Source organism: Cervus canadensis, chromosome 18 (assembly GCF_019320065.1).
Source record: "Cervus canadensis isolate Bull #8, Minnesota chromosome 18, ASM1932006v1, whole genome shotgun sequence".
Taxonomy (NCBI): domain Eukaryota; kingdom Metazoa; phylum Chordata; class Mammalia; order Artiodactyla; family Cervidae; genus Cervus; species Cervus canadensis.
In genome coordinates this window covers 62,973,774-62,990,535 of record NC_057403.1, presented here as the reverse complement: position 1 = coordinate 62,990,535, position 16,762 = coordinate 62,973,774, and the positions used below count along the sequence as shown (strand labels likewise).

The 16,762-nt window shown below is 57.1% G+C and overlaps 1 protein-coding gene across 1 annotated transcript; it reads right to left on the bottom strand.

Annotated features, from left to right (window-relative positions):
- Positions 1-1,928: 1,928 nt before the first annotated feature.
- Positions 1,929-14,341, bottom strand: LOC122421551 (C-type lectin domain family 18 member A-like). The gene is made up of 12 exons (XM_043437665.1): positions 13,948-14,341; positions 13,356-13,447; positions 11,115-11,354; positions 6,650-6,747; positions 6,128-6,249; positions 5,873-5,980; positions 5,504-5,596; positions 5,037-5,143; positions 4,568-4,697; positions 4,160-4,256; positions 2,891-2,982; positions 1,929-2,340 (listed from the first exon to the last, which is right to left on the bottom strand). Exons 1-12 carry the CDS (start codon positions 14,084-14,086, stop codon positions 2,303-2,305), a joined length of 1,356 nt encoding a protein of 451 aa, XP_043293600.1. The 5' UTR covers positions 14,087-14,341; the 3' UTR covers positions 1,929-2,302.
- Between the last annotated feature and the right edge of the window lie 2,421 nt (positions 14,342-16,762).

Genomic DNA, 16,762 nt, shown 5'->3' with positions numbered 1-16,762 from the left:
CTGCTCCGTGACCCGGCACGGAGGCCGGCCGCGGTCAGCTGCCTCGCCTCCAGCGCGTCCTTTGTCGTCGAGAATATGTTGGTGGGGAAGCGCCGTAGCGCCTGGCCGGCTGGTGGGAGAGGCTGCAACTGAATGGGAACACGGCGTCTGGGGCGTTAGAGGCTCCCCAGGGCGCTGGATTGCCAGCCTCAGTCGCCACAGAGGTGGCTCCCTTATCGCTGCCGTGGGGTAGGCTGTGGACTTCCTGTGTCTGGATGGCAGTCTACCCAGACGGGCTCTGCAACGGAGCTTGGAGCACTGTTTCTGCCCACACAGGCCCCCAGCGAGACTCTCACTCTACCAGGGGTCCCGTGACCAACCACTGTCTTAAAAAAAAACAAAACTGAAGGGAAATTTGCATAACATAAAATTAACCAAGTTAGTGGCACCGAATACATCTACAATGTTCTGTAGCCACTAGCTCTCTCTAAATTCCAAAACATTTTTATCACTTCAAAATAAAACCCACACCCTCATTTTTCCGTTTCTCTTGGCATCCACCAGTCTGCATCTCTGGATTTATCCTTTTCTGACTAGTTCAGATAAATGGAATCATGCAATATGTGATCTTTTGTGACTGGCTTCTTTCACTTAAAATAGTGTGTTCAAGGTTTATCCGTCTGGTAGCCTGTATTAGTACTTCATTCCTTTCTCTAAAAAAAAATATTTGTTGGGCTGCACCAGTCTTAGCTGTGGCATGCAGGGTCTTTTAGTGGCAGCATGTGGGATGTAGTTCCCTGATTAGGGATCAAACCTGCGTCCCCTGCACTGGGAGAACAGAGCCTTAGCCGCTAGACCACCCCTAGTGGGAAGTCCACTTCATTCCTTTTAATGGTTGAATAATATTCCATTGCATGTGTACACTGCTATTTAAACACTGATGGACTTTTGGGTTGTTTCTAACTTTTGACTGTTGTGAATAATGCTGCTGTGAAATTTGTGTTTAAGAATTGTTTGAGAACTTGTTTTCATGTCTCTTCAGTGCATTCCTAGGAGTTAAATTGTTGGGTCATATGGTAGTGGTGCTTAACCTCGTGAGGAATCGCCTCACAGTTGTCCACTGTGACCACACCACTTTACTTTCCCACCAGCAACGTATGAGGGCCCCAACGAGTCCCCGCCCGCATCAACCCTCGTTACTGTCTGTTCTGTTGCTAACAGCCTCCCTAGTGGATGTGAAGTGGTGTTTCATTTTGGTTTCTATTTGGATTGCCTAATGGCCACTGGTGCTGAACATCTCATCACGTGCTTGTGGGCCGTTGGCACATCCTCTTTGGAGAACTGTCTATTCAAACCCTTTGCTCATTTAAAAAACCATTGACTTTTTGATAAGCTCCTTTTCTGTCACGACTTGCCAGAGCAGCTTCTGTGTTTCTGTTGGTTGCTACCAAGAACTCCAACTGATCTGCTTCTCCCAGCTTCCCGAGCCAAGGCCATACTTGTCCTTCCAACCAGCAGACTGACTCGACACTTGCACAAGCCGGCCACGCGGCATTCTGGACACGGTAGTACCTCCTGGTCTTGCACCTGCTGGGACTCACCCTCTCACCACCCTAGGAACAGGGAAGCCATGGGCCCATAACGGCCCAAGTTCAGGTAATCACAAGGAAAGAAGAGCTGCGGAGAAGCAGTGGTAAGAATAAAGGGGGAGGCGTGAACAGAAACCCAAAGCCGACAGAGGCAGAGGTGAGAGGGGCTAGAAGTCAAGGGTGCGAGTGAGGCCCCTAAGTCTGAGCGTTATTCAGGACCGAGGGTCTGAAAACCTCCGGAGGGTGGCCTGGGTCCTCTGGGTGAGCAGGGAGCAGGGCAGGTGGGAGGAGGCCGGTCTGCCCAGAACCATTCTGGGTTGTCTGAATCCGCCATTCGCAATGAGCATGTGCAAGTCTGGCTCATCCATAATTTAGTTTAATCCTTTGTAGGGTGCACCATGGGCGGTGAGGAGCCTCCATCTGCCCCAGAGGGTCCAGCCTGGGTGGACCGGAGTAGTCTCTTCTCCCTGCTGGTCTGGACTCCTGTTTCAGGGCCTGATTAAGCCCCATCTTCCCAATCAAAAGCAGGCCGGGGAGTGGGGGCACCCAGGCTCCCCTCCTCCTCCACCAGACTCTGTCGGCCTCGCTTGTACCCCACCCGACGTCCTGCAAGGTCTGAGACCTCTTTGGTTGTTGGGTCGCAGTCCTAGCCAGGCCCTGGTTCTACACAGGAGGCAGGCGGGCCAGCGGGGCTGTGCACCCAGGCGCTGGCTGGGGAGGGGCATGGCTGAATCTCAGGGCCCTGGGTCCCAGCGGGAGATGTGCTCGCGAGCTGGAAAAGAAGAGGAAGAACAAGGGCTGGTGACTGTCCTGGGATGGGACCCTGCCACACCAGGTCCAGAAGTGGCCTCCACGGGATCCCCAAGGAGCTCCAGATGCCCCAGCAGGGGCTGCGAGGCCGGGCGAAGCTTCATCTCCGCCCTCACAGTTCACGGCACTGGAAGGAATCAGGGCGCACCCAGCAGGGCCCCGTGTGATGGCTTTAGTGGCCAGAGGCAAGGGACCTTGAGAAATTCCTGGCCGGGTGTAGTTCTGGTCTGTGTGGACAGGGGCTGTCTCCCACTCTGGGCTCCAGGAGCCTGCAGGCCCAGGATCGGCAGGTTGCCTCGGGCCTGGTGTGCAAACACTGCAGGGCTGTTACCCAGACACCCCCTGAGACAGGGGGGCCTTGGGGCCTGGGGTGTGCAGACACGCAGGGCTGTCACCCCCACACCCCCAGGGACAGGGGGGCCTCAGGCCTGGTGTGCAGACACGCAGGGCTGTCAGCCGCACACCCCCAGGGCCAGGGGCCAGGGCGGGGAGCCACGGGAAGGCAGCCTCACCAAACTGGCAGATGTAGCGGTTGCGGGTTTTGCAGCGCTGGTCATTCCAGTTGAAGGCGGCCGACGCCTGCAGCTCCACACAGTTGCCAAACCTGCGGGCCGAGGTGGTAAGTGCTCAGGTGGAGGAGGGAGGCGGGAGGCGGGGAGAGGCTCCAAGCCCCCTCCCAGGGGCCACCTGTGCCCGTCCGGGGCCTCCCGAGGCCCCACCCCACACTCACAGGGGCCTCTGGGAGTCAGACCCCCCTCCTGGTCTCCACACCTGCTCCTCCAGCCGCTCCAGCTCCTCCCTTCTCAGGGGGCGCCTCGCCTGCTGCCACGGCCCACTCCCAGGCCCCGTAGTGGTGGGGGTGGACAGGCTGCGTCCTTCCTCCCACCAGGCTGAGGCCGTCTAGGGGCGGGCCCAGGCCCGGCATGGCTGCCCTCAGGGAAGTCAAGGAGAGGTAGGGGCGCTCGGGAATCTCGGTGGGCACACAGCCTGACAGCCTCCACCCCTGCCCCGGGCACCCCTTGACCGCCTCCACCCGCCCCAGGCACCCCTGACCCCTTCCACCCCCACCCTGGGCACCCCTGACCTCCACCCCTGCCCCAGGCACCCTTGACCCCCTACACCCCCGCCCTGACCCCCTCCACCCCCCTGGGCACCCCTGACCCCCTCCACCCCCACCCTGGGCACCCCTGACCTCCTCCACCCCCCTGGGCACCCCTGACCCCCTCCACCCCCACCCTGGGCACCCCTGACCCCCTCCACCCCCCTGGGCACCCCTGACCCCCTCCACCCCTGCCCCTCACACCCCCTGACCTCTGCTCCCGCCCTGGGCACCCCGTGACCGCTTCCTCCCCTGCCCCGGGCATCCCGGGGCTTTGAAGGCCGGGTGGTGCAGGGTGGCTAGTGGACAGATGAGTGTGCGGGCTGATGCTGGGGGTGGCCAGCAGAGGGCAGCATCAGCGTACTGACGTAGGCGGAGGGGACGCTGGGGGCAGGGCAGGGTAGGTAACAGAGAGATGGAGAGGCAGCCGAAGGGACGGTGGGGACGGTGGGGGGTCGTAGCCTTCTGGGGTCCCCGTCTTTTACGTGAGCCCCTGGGTCGGGGATGTGCCTCGTTTAGCACCGGGCCCACACCCAGCCGCACCTGCACCTCCGGCACGAGGACCCCAGGGAGGCCCAGGCCCTCAGGGCGCTCGGGCAGGCAGCAGGCGGGTGGGGGTCTGGTCGTGTCTGAGGGCTCAGCACGCAGGCCCCGGTGGGAAGGTGCGCAGCGGACGACTCACCCCTGGTTGTCCGGCTGCCCGAAGGCGAAGCTGGTGAAGGACTGCTGCTCTCCCGTGGTCCAGCGGAAGGAGTCCTTGGCAGTCTTGTAGGTGAGCCCTGGGCCACAGCAGCCAAGGTTGGCCCCGCACCCAAGGTCCCCAGACCCCGCCGGCTCCCTGGGCTGAGGGCCTGCCCGGAGCCTGCTGCCCGATGCCCAGTGGGCCCCCGGCCCTGAGACCCCTTCCCAGCACTTCCGGCTCCTTTCCGTCAGCTCTCTCCCCGGGGAGGGGACGCATCAGCCTGACTGCTGGCCGGACTCCGGGTTACCACGGCCCAGATCCCTGGAGGAGCATGGGTGTCCCAGCCTGAGCACCCACACACACGCACACACACACACACACACACGCCCACGTCAGCCAGGCACTCACCGATCCAGAAGTTCCTGGTCTCAAAGTCACTGTCAGTCACCTCGTTGGCGGTCTCCAGGCGGCTCAGGAAGAAGGCCAGGATGTCCTGCACTTTCTGGCTCTCAATCTGGGCGAGCACCCCGCCCTTGCCCTGTAACCCCACTCTGGGTCACGCTGGCCCCAGAGCTCAGGCCAGCCCCTCCTGCCCCTCCCGCCGGCCCCCGTGGCCACGGACATCAAAGCTACGTGCCGGCCAGGCTGTCCTCAGCCACCCATGCCCACTGCAGCCTCCTGCCTTCCTCTCCCTGCCCACCTCTCCTCTGGCCTGGGAAGGGTTTCACCTGCTGTGTCCTAAATACATCGGGATTGCTTGCCAGCATTAGTAAGTTGAGAGGTTGAAGGAATGCATCTCTTAATCCAGGGTCCCTTTGTTAAGACCCCTGCTTGGGCCCAGGGGGCGGCCGCCGGGAAGGCAGGGACCAGCCGTTACCTGGCATTTCATCTTGGCGCCGTAGTAGGTGTCCGCCTCCGAGGACACCGTGAAGCAGTCTCCGTCAATCCTCAGATCGCAGGTGTGGAAGGGAAAGTGCACCTTGGCTGGTGGGAGGGGAGCCTGACTTTGTGCGGGACCTCAGAGCAGCCACCTCCCTGGCCTGCAGGGTGTAAGCTCAGGGTGCCCCTTCCCTGGCCACCTGCTCCAAATTGGAGCGGGGGGCTGGGGGGTCAGTGTATGCTGGCAGATGGGTAACAACCAGCTCTCTCTCAAAAAAGATAATCTGTGATTGCGACAGTGCTGTTTCTGGGGTGTAAAGACCCCACCCCCCACGGCCAAGTTCACTCAGGGAGTGGGCGGGGTGCACTCCATGGGCATCTGTGGGCTGGTCTGGGCGGGACCCAGCCCCTCACCGAGGGGTCCAGGGCGGGCCTGGCGGTCGGGGGCTGTGCGGCGGGACTCACTGGCGCACTGGGCTCCCCCGAAGCCGACGTCACAGACGCAGGAACACTCCTCTTCCCGGAACCGGCCATGCACGCACTGCACGCTGCACCGCACTGCCAGGATGGGGGGCGGGGGATGTGCACGGCTGCCAACCCCAGCAAGAACACCCGCCCGGGGCTTCTCTGTGCTCTTTGGCATCTTTGAGCTGGGGGGAGGAGCTGGGAAAGGAATCCAGCCGGGATCCGCAGCTGCCCTCTCTGCACCCTCCCAGAGCCTACGGGCCAGATCCGGCTTCACTGACAGTCGGTGCTCAGTGGATGCCTACTGGACGGGGACATGCTGTGCGCGGTCACTCACCGGATGCCCGGCCCGGCTCCAGGTGCCCTCACCTTGACAGTATCTGCCCGTGTAGCCGGGGGGGCAGTGGCAGTGGCAGGTGCTGACGTTGAGCTGGCCGTGGTTCCGGCAGCTCACGCGACACGGGTTCCTGGGGACCTCTGGTCAGGCGCAAAGGAAACGCTGAGCGGGCCTCCTCCGGGCAGGCCAGGCCGGGGCCTCCCCGGGTGCCGAGGGCCAGGGCTTCCAGGACAGCCCGCCACCCTCCTCTGCATCACCCGATCAGGCCGGCTGATGGGCGCACTCACCGCAGAGCCCCCCTGCATGGTCCCAGGCTTTGAAGCAGCCCGAGACGCTGGCCGTGCAGAGCGAGCACCAGGCGCCCTTCTTGTAGGGGACGATGGTCTTCCCGTTGACCTCCCAGTTCCCTCTGCGAAAGCAAGCAGCGGAGGGCTGCACGGACCTGGCCTTGGCCGCGGCAGGGACAGGCCCTGCTGCCTGCCCGCCAGGCCCTGTCAGTCCCTCCCTGCCCCGCCAGGGAGTCAGGGAGCTGGGTGAGACAGGGAGATTTCCCAGGAGAGAAAAGATGACCTCCAAACGAACACTGGGCAGATTCCCTGAATGCAGGCTGGTGCTTCCAGGAAGGGGTGACTGAGCAGAAGTCATGTTCTGCATGGCCAGAATCCTGGGTGTTGCGCTCTCCCACCAGGGGTGCAGACCCAGGGGTAAAGGCCTGTGGGTGGGTGTGTGGGTGTCTCACCCTGGCTGAGAGCACCCCTGCCCTGCAGCCCAGCAGGAGACGGCAGGGCCCTGCCATGCAGGGGGCTTACCCGGGAGAGTAGGCGCAGACGAAGGCTTCCAGCTCGCCCTGGGCCCCAGAGCAGAGCTGCCGCCCACAGCCCAGCTGGCTCGAGGTGGCCCACACGAGCTGCAGGAGACACGTGGCTCAGACACCCCATCGCGGGCCCCCCTCCACTCGCAGTCTGGGACCTGCAGCCTGCAGGATGCTCCCCCGGGCAGGGCGCGCGCTTTTGCCCCAAACCAGGCGGATAAACAGTTTTGTCACCTCCCTGGGGACCCCAGGAGCAGAGCAGCTGTGCTGGGCAGGGCGCTAAGGATGGGTGGGAATAGTCTAGAAAGACCTCCTGGGTGGGCAGCTGAGGGTCCGCAGATACCTGAAGGGCGGGGAGACTGGATGGCTGGAGGAGAGGAGCAACAGGAAGACCTGGACATCAAGGGCCTTGGGATGGTTGCAAAAATGGCCCCAACGCTTCACGTCTCCTCTCCCCACAGCCCGTTCTTTACAAAATGTGGTTTTGCATCAAGAGGCGGAATCTCCCACACCTTGAAAATGGCTGGCCCTGCGGCTTGTGTTGCTCAACACAATGCCAGAGAAATGATGGTCTAGCTGTTTCAAACCTAGGTCTCAGGAGGTCCTGCAATTTCCACTCATTCTCTCATGCTCAGCCACCATATGAGCAAGCCTGCTGAAGGCTGAAAAACCCTAGAGGGCAGAGATGACTCCATTGAGGCCACTGTGGGCAGTCAGCTCCTACCCAACCCAGCAGCTGGTTGCGGTTGCAAAAGTGAGTGCCGCCAAGACCAGAGGAAACTCGCAACCGGGCCCAACCCAAACTGCCAACCTGCAAAATCACAGGATGCTAAATTTTGGGATAGTGTGTCAGGCAGCAAGAGCTAAGTGATACAGGTTTTTAATACTATTCAAAACTTAGGTTTAATGTATTAGAATCAGTGACCACTTGGAAATAACACAAATCGTCAATACCCAAGAATAGCCAAGCAAACTCCGGTAGCTACTAAAAATGACCAACATGAGGCCAGGAGATATGCCCATGTAATCATATATATGTCTCCAACAAGTAGAGAATGTGCATTCTTTTTAGGAGTGCATGGAATTTTGTAGACATTAATCCTTCACTAAACAGCAAAGTGAAAGTGAAAGTTGCTCAGTCCTGTCTGACTCTTTGTGACCTCATGGACTATACAGTCCATAGAATTCTCCAGGCCAGAATACTGCAGTGGATAGCCTTTCCCTTCTCCAGGGGATCTTCCCAACCCAGGAACTGAACCTAGGTCTCCCGCATTGCAGGTGGATTCTTTAGCAGCTAAGCCATGAGGGAAGCCCAAGAACACTGGAGTGGGTAGCCTATCTCTTCTCCAGCAGATCTCCTCAACCCGGGAATCAAACCAGGGTCTCCTGCATTGCAGGCAGATTCTTTACCAACTGAGCTCTCAGGGAAGCCTAATAGCTGCAAAGCAAGATTCAATGACTACCAGATAACCAATGTCTTACAGATCACATTCTATGAATTCAACGCAATAAAATCTAAAGGAAGTAATTTAGAAGTAAGTAAAGGAGAAAACCTGGCTTCCCTGGTGGCTCAGTGGTAAAGAATCTTCCTGCCAATGTTGAAGACTTGGGTTTGATCCCTGGGTCGGGACGATCCCCTGGAGAAGGCAAATGGCAACCCACTCCAGTATTCTTGCCTTGGAGATCCCATGGACAGAGGAACCTGGCAGGCCCCAGTCCATGGGGCTGCAAAAGAGTCAGACATGACTTAGCGACTAAACAACAAAGGAGAAAACCTAGTTAGGAAATTTAAGTATACACTTCAAAACCAAAGACGATATTATCATGGAGGGACTTCCCTGGTGGTCCAGTGGCTTGTCAATCAGAATAGGTGCTGGGCTGAAGCAGGATCCTAGAGACCCACTACTGTGACAAATACACCCGCTCTGATTCTAGATATAGGAGAAATCCTAGGTGTCCCAGGGAAGAGGTACTTTCTGGGAACGTGGGATAACAACTGATTACTAATACATAAGTATTTTAGTGTTTGATTAACTATTATAACAGTTGGTACATAGATGAATTACAGTCCTGCAAGTAGGAAGGCAGGGAAGAGTTAACATTTAAAAATATATATTAATGTTGGTATTGTGATTATTTTTTAGAAAGCTGTTTTTAGTTGTGGCATGTGGGATCTAGTTCCCTGACCAGGGATTGAACACGGGCCCCCTACATTAGTAGGATATGGAATGAAAAAGTTATCTTTTAGACATATATGCTTATTTATGGATAAAATTATAAGTCTAAAATTTGCTTAAAAATAATATGGGAGGAAAGGGAAATAGGTAAGGTTATAGATGAAACAAAATGAGCTACGACAAGAATATACAATGGAGAAAAGACAGTCTATTCAATAAGTGGTGCTGGGAAACTGGGCAACATATGTGAAAAAATAATATTAGAACATGACTTTAAAATCCTTAACAAACTTAGATCGGAAAGAAATGTCTGTAAAGGCTAATTATTAAGTTCATATGAAAAATCAGTAGAAAGAATCAAGAATACCCATGAAACTTTTGAACAATAATAATAATATTGGGATTTTCCTGTCAAAAAACTTTTTATGAAGCCATAATAATTAAAACACATAATGTACAGAGTAATTTTAAAAAAAAGCAACAGAAAGAAGAGAGAACTCAGCAGATATGGGAGCTTGGTATATGACTGAGATGGCATTAGAGTCTGTGGGGGAAAGAGTCAATACTTAATACAGAAGTAAAAAAAAAAAAAACAATAAAATGCAATTCTACATCACCTGATGGCTTAATGACTTCAATATGAAAAAAGGAAAACATTTAAACTTTGGAAGAAAAGAAAGAATATCTTCCTGATGTCAGAGTTGAATAGGATTTCTTAAACATAATACAACAAATGGATGAACCGTAATGAAAAACATGAGAAGTTTGATTACATTAATATTAAAATTCTCTGAAGGTTTCTTATAAAAAGTCACATAAACAAAGAGAAAATACAAGCCATATGTTAGAAAAAAGTATCTGCAACCAATATGACCAACAAAAGTATAAAGAATATAGAAAAGATGCTTATAAATTATTAAGGGAAAGATGAAATTAACCAGCAATGAAGCAGAACAGAAAAGAGGCTCAGTCACACAGGTAATCAGAGAAATGGACATTAAAAACAGAATGAGGTAGTGTCCCACAGCATCAAGTCGGCAAAAACTGAGGAGCTGACAGTACCGGGAAGTGAGAACTGGTTTGTGGACAGGAGTGGAGTAGGGGACACCACTTTGACAACAGGTAGCAAGGTTGTAGGTGTGTGCTCCCTCTGACCCAGCCACTCCCCTTCTAAGTGTATCCTAGGGTGGGAGTCCCGAGTCTCCAAGATCTAGTACCTGATGATATGAGGTGAAGCTGATGTAATAATAACAGACATAAAGCTCACAATAAATGTAATGCATTTGAATCATCTGGAAACCATCTCCCTCAACTCCAGTCTGGAAAAACTGTCTTTTACAAAACCTGTCTTTGATGCCAAAAAGGTTGGGGACTCTGGACCCACGTGTGCAAGAGGACCTGAGCTGGGATTTATGTATTGTGGTGTGACTTGGAAGAGTTTTAAAAAAAAAGTAACCCCAGATGCCCCAAAATTGTAGTTTATTCATAGTGAATCTCAATTGCTTGCTCAAATCAATGGAAGTAAATCTTACAAATGTGATCTGAAGTGATAAACACAAATGGCAAAAGGAAGTGTACATTTAGAGAGCACTTAGGTAGGATTTAGTAACACACAACCCACTTGCATAAGGAGAAAAGGCATCAAAACCCTTCCACGTGTAGCAAAGATATTCCAACATTCTTGGGGGAATTCCCTGTAGTCCAGCGGTTAGGACTGGGTACTTTCAGTGTGGGGGACAGGGTTCCATCCCTGGTCAGGGAATTGCTTGAGATTTTGCCTGTGTTTTTCAGGGCTGGACCTTGGTACCCAAACGACACCAGTTATAGAGAAGATACTAACGATTTTGTGGAGGGGAAAGAAAAAGGAAACATGCTTGGGGAAGGGGGTGATCCACCTGGACTCCTGGAGGTCAGGAAGTTTACCTCTGGGGAGGGACAGAGGTGAGTGGAAGAGGAGGGCTTTTGCTTAGCTTTACTTTTTTAAAGAGATGAAAAACATAGTTAACACTGTCTAAATCTAGGTAGTGGGTAAGAAAGTGCAAAGCCGCTCAGTTGTGTCCAACTCTGTGCGACCCCATCCACTCCAGTATTCTGGCCTGAAGAATTCCATGAAGTGTAGAGTGAGTAAGGAGTCGGTTATTTGATTTAGTTTTGAAATATTTCAGGTTTAAAGCTGAAAAAAGGACAACCAGCGGGAGGAAAAGCGATCACCAGTTTTAGGACAAACTGTAGCCCCTCCGAGCAGCCCAGCAGGGCTGGGGCCCAGGGCTGGAAGCCCGGCCTCACCTGAGTGTAGCGGGCGCAGGTGGCGTTGGGGGCGCACTCGGCCGCCGAGTGTCTGTACTGCCGCCCCTCGGAGAACCATAGGCCCACCACGTGCACGAAGGCCGCGGAGCCCGCGGGCAGCAGCTGCGCGTTCCAGCCCACGTGCCGTGAGGCCCGGGGGACGGAGGCCGGGCTCGGGGCGGGGGCACCGCAGAGGGCCGCCCGGGCCTGGGCCTGCCGGGCCAGGCTGTCGCTCCAGTCCTGGGGGCGGGGGGCACACACGGCAACGTCAGTAGGGGCCCCCGGCCAGGCGCGACTGACCCGCCCCCACCGCAGCACGACCGGAGGCGCTGCTCCTACGAACAGAGCCCTGGAGCAGGGATCGCGCTTGGCGGCTCGAGCGCTCTGAGCTGCTTTCGCCCGCTTCCTCGGGGCCAGGGAAAGGCAGGCAGGGCCTGCAGGGGGCGCTCCAGGCTGTGGGAAAGACACCTGCCCATCTGGTCCCCCCACCCCAGAGCCCGGCTCGCCCAGCACTGAGAGCCTCCGGTGATGGCACCCTCAGGCCCTGCCCAGGACTCCACCACACTCAGGGACCGGGTGCTCCGGGGGGCGAGTGCTAGCCCAGGTGATGGGATGGGCCTCTGCTGTAATCTCCGTAATGTGAGCTCTGCCGTGCCCAAGGCTTCCGAGCTGGTTCTGTGCTAGGTGAACCTGGCCCTGGTCATTTTCAGAAAGGCTCCCTCTTGGCTTCCCTTCTGTGATGTAAAAAATTGCAGCAGCCGTGCTGCTGTGTCTTATTCCCTAATTCTGGTTTTGGACTGTGTAGGGACTCTAGCTGGAAACCAGACCTGAGAGGGTGTAAGAGGTCTCCAGGGCCTCCGCCCTTTGGTCTCAGCAGGCAGAGCTCTCTGGGGTGGACCCGATCTGCTCTTCCCAACCAGGCGTCCCTGCCCCCATCCACCAGCCCCCTCCTCTGAAACAGGGGCCTCAGCAACCAAGATGACATGTGTCACTCAATCGTCATGCCCTGGTCCAACCCCACTGCCTCATTCCAGCTGTGTGACCTCCAGCCGTCTCCTAATCGCCATGAGACTCAACATACTCTTCTGTAAAATGGAATAGTAAGGTGGGAGCTCCCTAGTGGCATAGTGGTTAGGGTTCTGGGTTTTCAGGGGGCCCCCGGTTCAGTCCCTGGTGGGAGAACTGAGATCCCACAAACCATTTGGAAGAGCCAAAAAAAAAAAAAAGTGGGGGGGGGATAATAAGGTCCCAGAGGATAAGATGGTGTGAGGACTGCATGTCTGCAGGGAGCCAAGTGCCGCACCTAGGGCCTGGCCCCGGCAGATGGTGGTTGTCATTTCACTGCTGATGGGGGCTGCACGGGGCCCCGCAGGGCCTCAGCCTCCCTTGGGGTGCCCAGGGCCAGAGCTGTGCTTGAGGCTGAGCCGTGGGGCTCCACTTGCGTTTTTAATGAGGTGCTCTTTTCTTAGGCTCAGGCACAAGGGCCGTGGGAAGTGCAGGGCCTGACCAGAAGCAGCCGCGCTCCGGCACTAGGGCTGCGCGCGGGGGAGACCGGAGCCAGGACCTGGGCCCCCGAGGAGGGGCTGAGCACATGCAGAGGCGGGAAGGGGAGAGGCGACGCCCCCGCCCCGCCCCCACCTCCTGGGAAACTGACCCCGAGCGCTCAAGGTCGCCGCAGCCTCGGAGGAGTCCGTGGGAAGCAGCCTTGGGGAACCTGGCCGGCCCCACGCCGGTTCCCCCCTCGCTCCCTGGACCGTTACGTGGGCAGGGGCAGCCGGGGCCGTACTGGGGGGCCCCAGGGTGACACCTCCGACCCCGCAGCCCCGAGGGAGTGCTGGGAAACCCGGCATCCCCTCCCTGGCCCCGGTGAAGGGGCCCCTCCTAGTCGCCTGGATAGACTGCTGGAGAAGCGGGTTGGGCCGCACACAAGCCCCCCACCCCCGCCCAGCGGGCTGCCTCTCCCGCCCGGATGAGCCTCCCGTCCCGCTGGGACGCCTTTGTGACTCTCCGCGTTCCCGGAGGAGGGGACCCCACTCCATCCATGTCTTCTGGTCTCCAGGGCAACGGGAAGGGATGCAGGGAAAAGTCTGTCTTTTCGAGAGGAGACCAGGCACGGCCGGCCCGCCGTGGGCCAGGGGTGGCCGCCCCTCCCGCCCTGCCGGTGGAAGGCGCCTGGCGGCAGCGCGGCCTCCCAGCCCGTCACGGTCGCCCCTCCGCCCCGGGAGCCGGGAGGCTACGCACCATTCTCTGCATGTTGGCCGCAGGCGGGTGGACCTGGCTTCGCAGGCGGTTGTGCAGGGAGACGAGGAGGAAGCTCTCCTTCTTGCTCAGGACTGGGGTGGAATACAAGGTCAGGCCACCTGGGCTCGCCCCTGGGTCACCGCGGCGCGATGAGGGGGCAACTCTGCACTTACGGAGCAAAACCCGAGATGGGGCGGCGGAGGTGGGCACATGGCCAGGGGATGGGGAGACGGAGAGAGGCGGAGAAAGGAGGGGGACTGAGACAGATAGGTGTGGGTGTAAAGGAGGCTGAGAGCTGGGGTGGGATGACCGAGGGGATGCGGTCCCAGGCAGCCCCTCTGCCTGGGGCTCATCTCAGCCAGAGTCTCCCCTGCAGCTCGCAGGGCACCTCCTCCTCCCCCCGCCCCCCGCACCGGGCCCACGCCCCTTCCTTCTCCAGCCCCTGCTCCATCCTCCCCTACCCCTCTCAGGCCCCTGGACTGTTCCAGGGTGGCTCTTTCAACTGCCCTGGGCTCAGGCCTGGGAACTGGCTCCTGGAAGTCCCATGGGACCCTCAGAGCATCTCCCTTTCCCTCACCCAAGGCCCCCTTACCTCCAGGCATTGGAACCCGCTGCTCCTGCAGCTGGACTGGTTGCACCCCTGCCCAAGTTGTGCCAAGGAGAGCCAGGAGCAAGGGCAGGAGGCCAGGCCAGTGGCCTCCAGGCCTGGGCAAGGGCTCCAGCCGCAGCATGGGCCTGGTGGTGGCTCTGGGCTCAACCTGGCTCAGCAGTCCAGCTCGCTTCCCAGACTGGACGGAGCTATTCACGATCTCGAGGAGTCGCCCAGGGCTGGCAGACAAAGGGGAGGCTGGTGAGTAATCGGTGTCCGGACAGCCCCCGTCGTCAGCGCTGGCATGGAAGGAGGCAGACAGCTCCCATCCCAGGGCGCCCTCCCTCCCCCAGTCATGGGCCTGCCCGCCTGCCCGCCTGCCTGCCCGCCAACAGCCAGTCGACCAACCTACTGAGTGGTTCGCAGTGACCCCGTGGCCCCTGCTAATCATTGCAGGATTATTGGAGCCCTCGGAGACACTGCTGATTGGCCCGCAGACATTCCAGGGCTGCAGATTAACGAATAATAGCAATGCCCAGGCTGGAATGGTGTCCTCCAGGCTCATCAGCAGCTTCTCTTCCCAGCCCCTGGCCCAGGGAGGCTGGGGCCTCGAGCCCTGAGGGCGGGCAGGAACTGGGCAAGACCCCAGGGGAGTTCTTTCCTTTCTTGGGAAGCTCGTCCCAACCCCCAGCCATGAATTAAACATAAGCAGGTGGTAACTGCGCACCAGTCAGGTGCCACCAGTGGGTGGGGGCACCGGGGCGGTGGGTTTGTAGGGGAGTGGGTGGGGGCTGCTCCGCGGGTGCCTTAGGGCGGTCCATCTGAGCGGTGTGGGGGCTGAGCCCCAGCCCTGGTGCCCCCCACCCACGTGACTGCAGGCCTGGAGGGGGAAAGCAGAGGGGAGCACGTGATGCTCCTGGCTGGCTGCAGTCCTCTGGGAACAAGTCAGCCTCTGGGCCCACAGGCAGGAAATGAAAGTGCTCCTAGAAAATAAAAGTGTGTCTCACCGGCCACAGCCAAAAGCCCACATTCCCCTTGGGCAGACCAAAAGTTATTCAGCCATTCCCAGGGGACAGGCCTGCGAGCCAGGTGCTTCCTCCTTCTGAAATTTGTGTGACCCCTGAACCCTGGACCAGGCTAGGTGTCAATTCCTCGGAAGCTTTCCTGAGATACCAGTGGGCCTGGCTTTTGCCGCTGAGGGTGGGGGCGGGAACATGATGGAACGTGGATACCTTTGGGGGCATGGAGACAGGGTCAGACACAGGGACCCCAAAGCCAGCCTGGGGTTGGTTGTCCCCCTAGATGTCTCAGAGCTTGGGGCGTTTCTTCTCCCTCAGACAGATGACCAGACAACCTCAAGGTTACCCTGTCTGGATCCCAGCAATGCTTAGTAAAACAGGGATCTTTTTCTATAGAGTTTACAAAGCAGCTTCAAATATGTGAGTTCACTTGGTTGTTGCAACAGCCCCGGGCAGGGAAGACGAGGTGCTCCGTCTGTAGTTGGGGAAGCTGGGGTCAGTGTGTCTCAGGGCCTGGCCCCAGGTCACCCAGCGAGCACAGGGTACCCACGGCTGATGGAGAGGCTCTGTCTTCACACTCCCAGACCCCGGTGCTGACCTGCCTTAGTTCCCATCTCAACCCTGTGAATTCAATTCCCACAGCCCTGCTCTGCTCTGGGTAACAAAAGACCCAATCCCTGCTTCTGGGCTTTGAAGATAAGCATGGCTAGTTTTCCTGTAATATAATGCAGGGCAGCAGCGCAGGTGGGAGGAAAATACATCTGGGGCCTGGAGGGGAGCGCCTTTTGAGCAGCCCTGGTCACTGTAAGAGGAGGCCAGGGCGAGCCCCGCTTGCAGGAGCCAGAAGGGGAGAAGCAGAGCAGAGTAAATGCCAGACCGGACGTCACAACTAGGTTCCGACCGAGGAGCCCTGTGCGACCCTGGGATCGTCACTGCCACCCCGGGTCTCAGGGGCCGGCGGTGTGAAGCAGGGTGACAGCCTCACTGGACTCCCTGCCTGGGGCATTGCACCTTGGTGTACGGAATATTTCCTCCTAGGTCCAGACCTTTTCCAGGAGCCTGCTGAGTGGCTGGGATGGGTTTTGAGAATGGGCATGCATTCCCCTTCTTGTAAAAAGTGTTCCCCAATAAGCAACCTCTATTCTTTTAAAAAATTAATTATTTATATATTTGCTTTTTTATTTAGGCTTCTCTGGGTCTTTGCTAATGTGTGCAGGCTTTAGTCGCGGTGAGCAGGGGCCACTCTCCAGTTGCAGTGCAAGGGCTTTGTTTGCAATGCCTCTTCTTGTTGCAGAGCATGGGCTCTAGGTGCCCAGGCTTCAGTAGCTGTGATGCACAGGCTTGATTACCCCACAGCATGTGGAACCTTCCTGGACCAGGGATCCAACCCATGCACCCTGCATTGGCCTGGGGATTCTTAACCCCTGGACCACCAGGGAAGTCTGAAATCTTTCTTCTGATTTCTATCACCATAGAAATCACTATTTATTCTATTGCCATTTATTATCACCATTCTATCATCATTTATTTGTAATGTGTACCATACTTATTCAGTCATATCCAACTCTCTGCAACCCCATGGACTGTTGCCCACTAGGGTCGTCTATCCATGGGATTTCCCAGGCAAGAGTAGTGGAGTGGGTTGCCATTTTCTGCTCCAGGGGATCGTCCCAACCCAGGGATCAAAGCTGCATCTCTTGCATCTCCTGCATTGGCAGACAGATTCTTTACCACTAGCGCCACCTGGGAAGCCCCCCAAAATTTCATGTAAATGGACTCAGAATATACATGCTTGAGGC

Excerpts from the sequence above, each read along its gene's own strand:
- LOC122421551 (XM_043437665.1), bottom strand. The coding sequence starts at position 14,086 with ATGCTGCGGCTGGAGCCCTTGCCCAGGCCTGGAGGCCACTGGCCTGGC. Across the intron at positions 5,144-5,503 it reads CGGGGGAGCCCAGTGCGCCA|CCAAGGTGCACTTTCCCTTC; the intron begins GTGAGTCCCGCC and ends CCCTCCCACCAG. Across the intron at positions 4,698-5,036 it reads GCGCCAAGATGAAATGCCAG|GGCAAGGGCGGGGTGCTCGC; the intron begins GTAACGGCTGGT and ends GTGGGGTTACAG.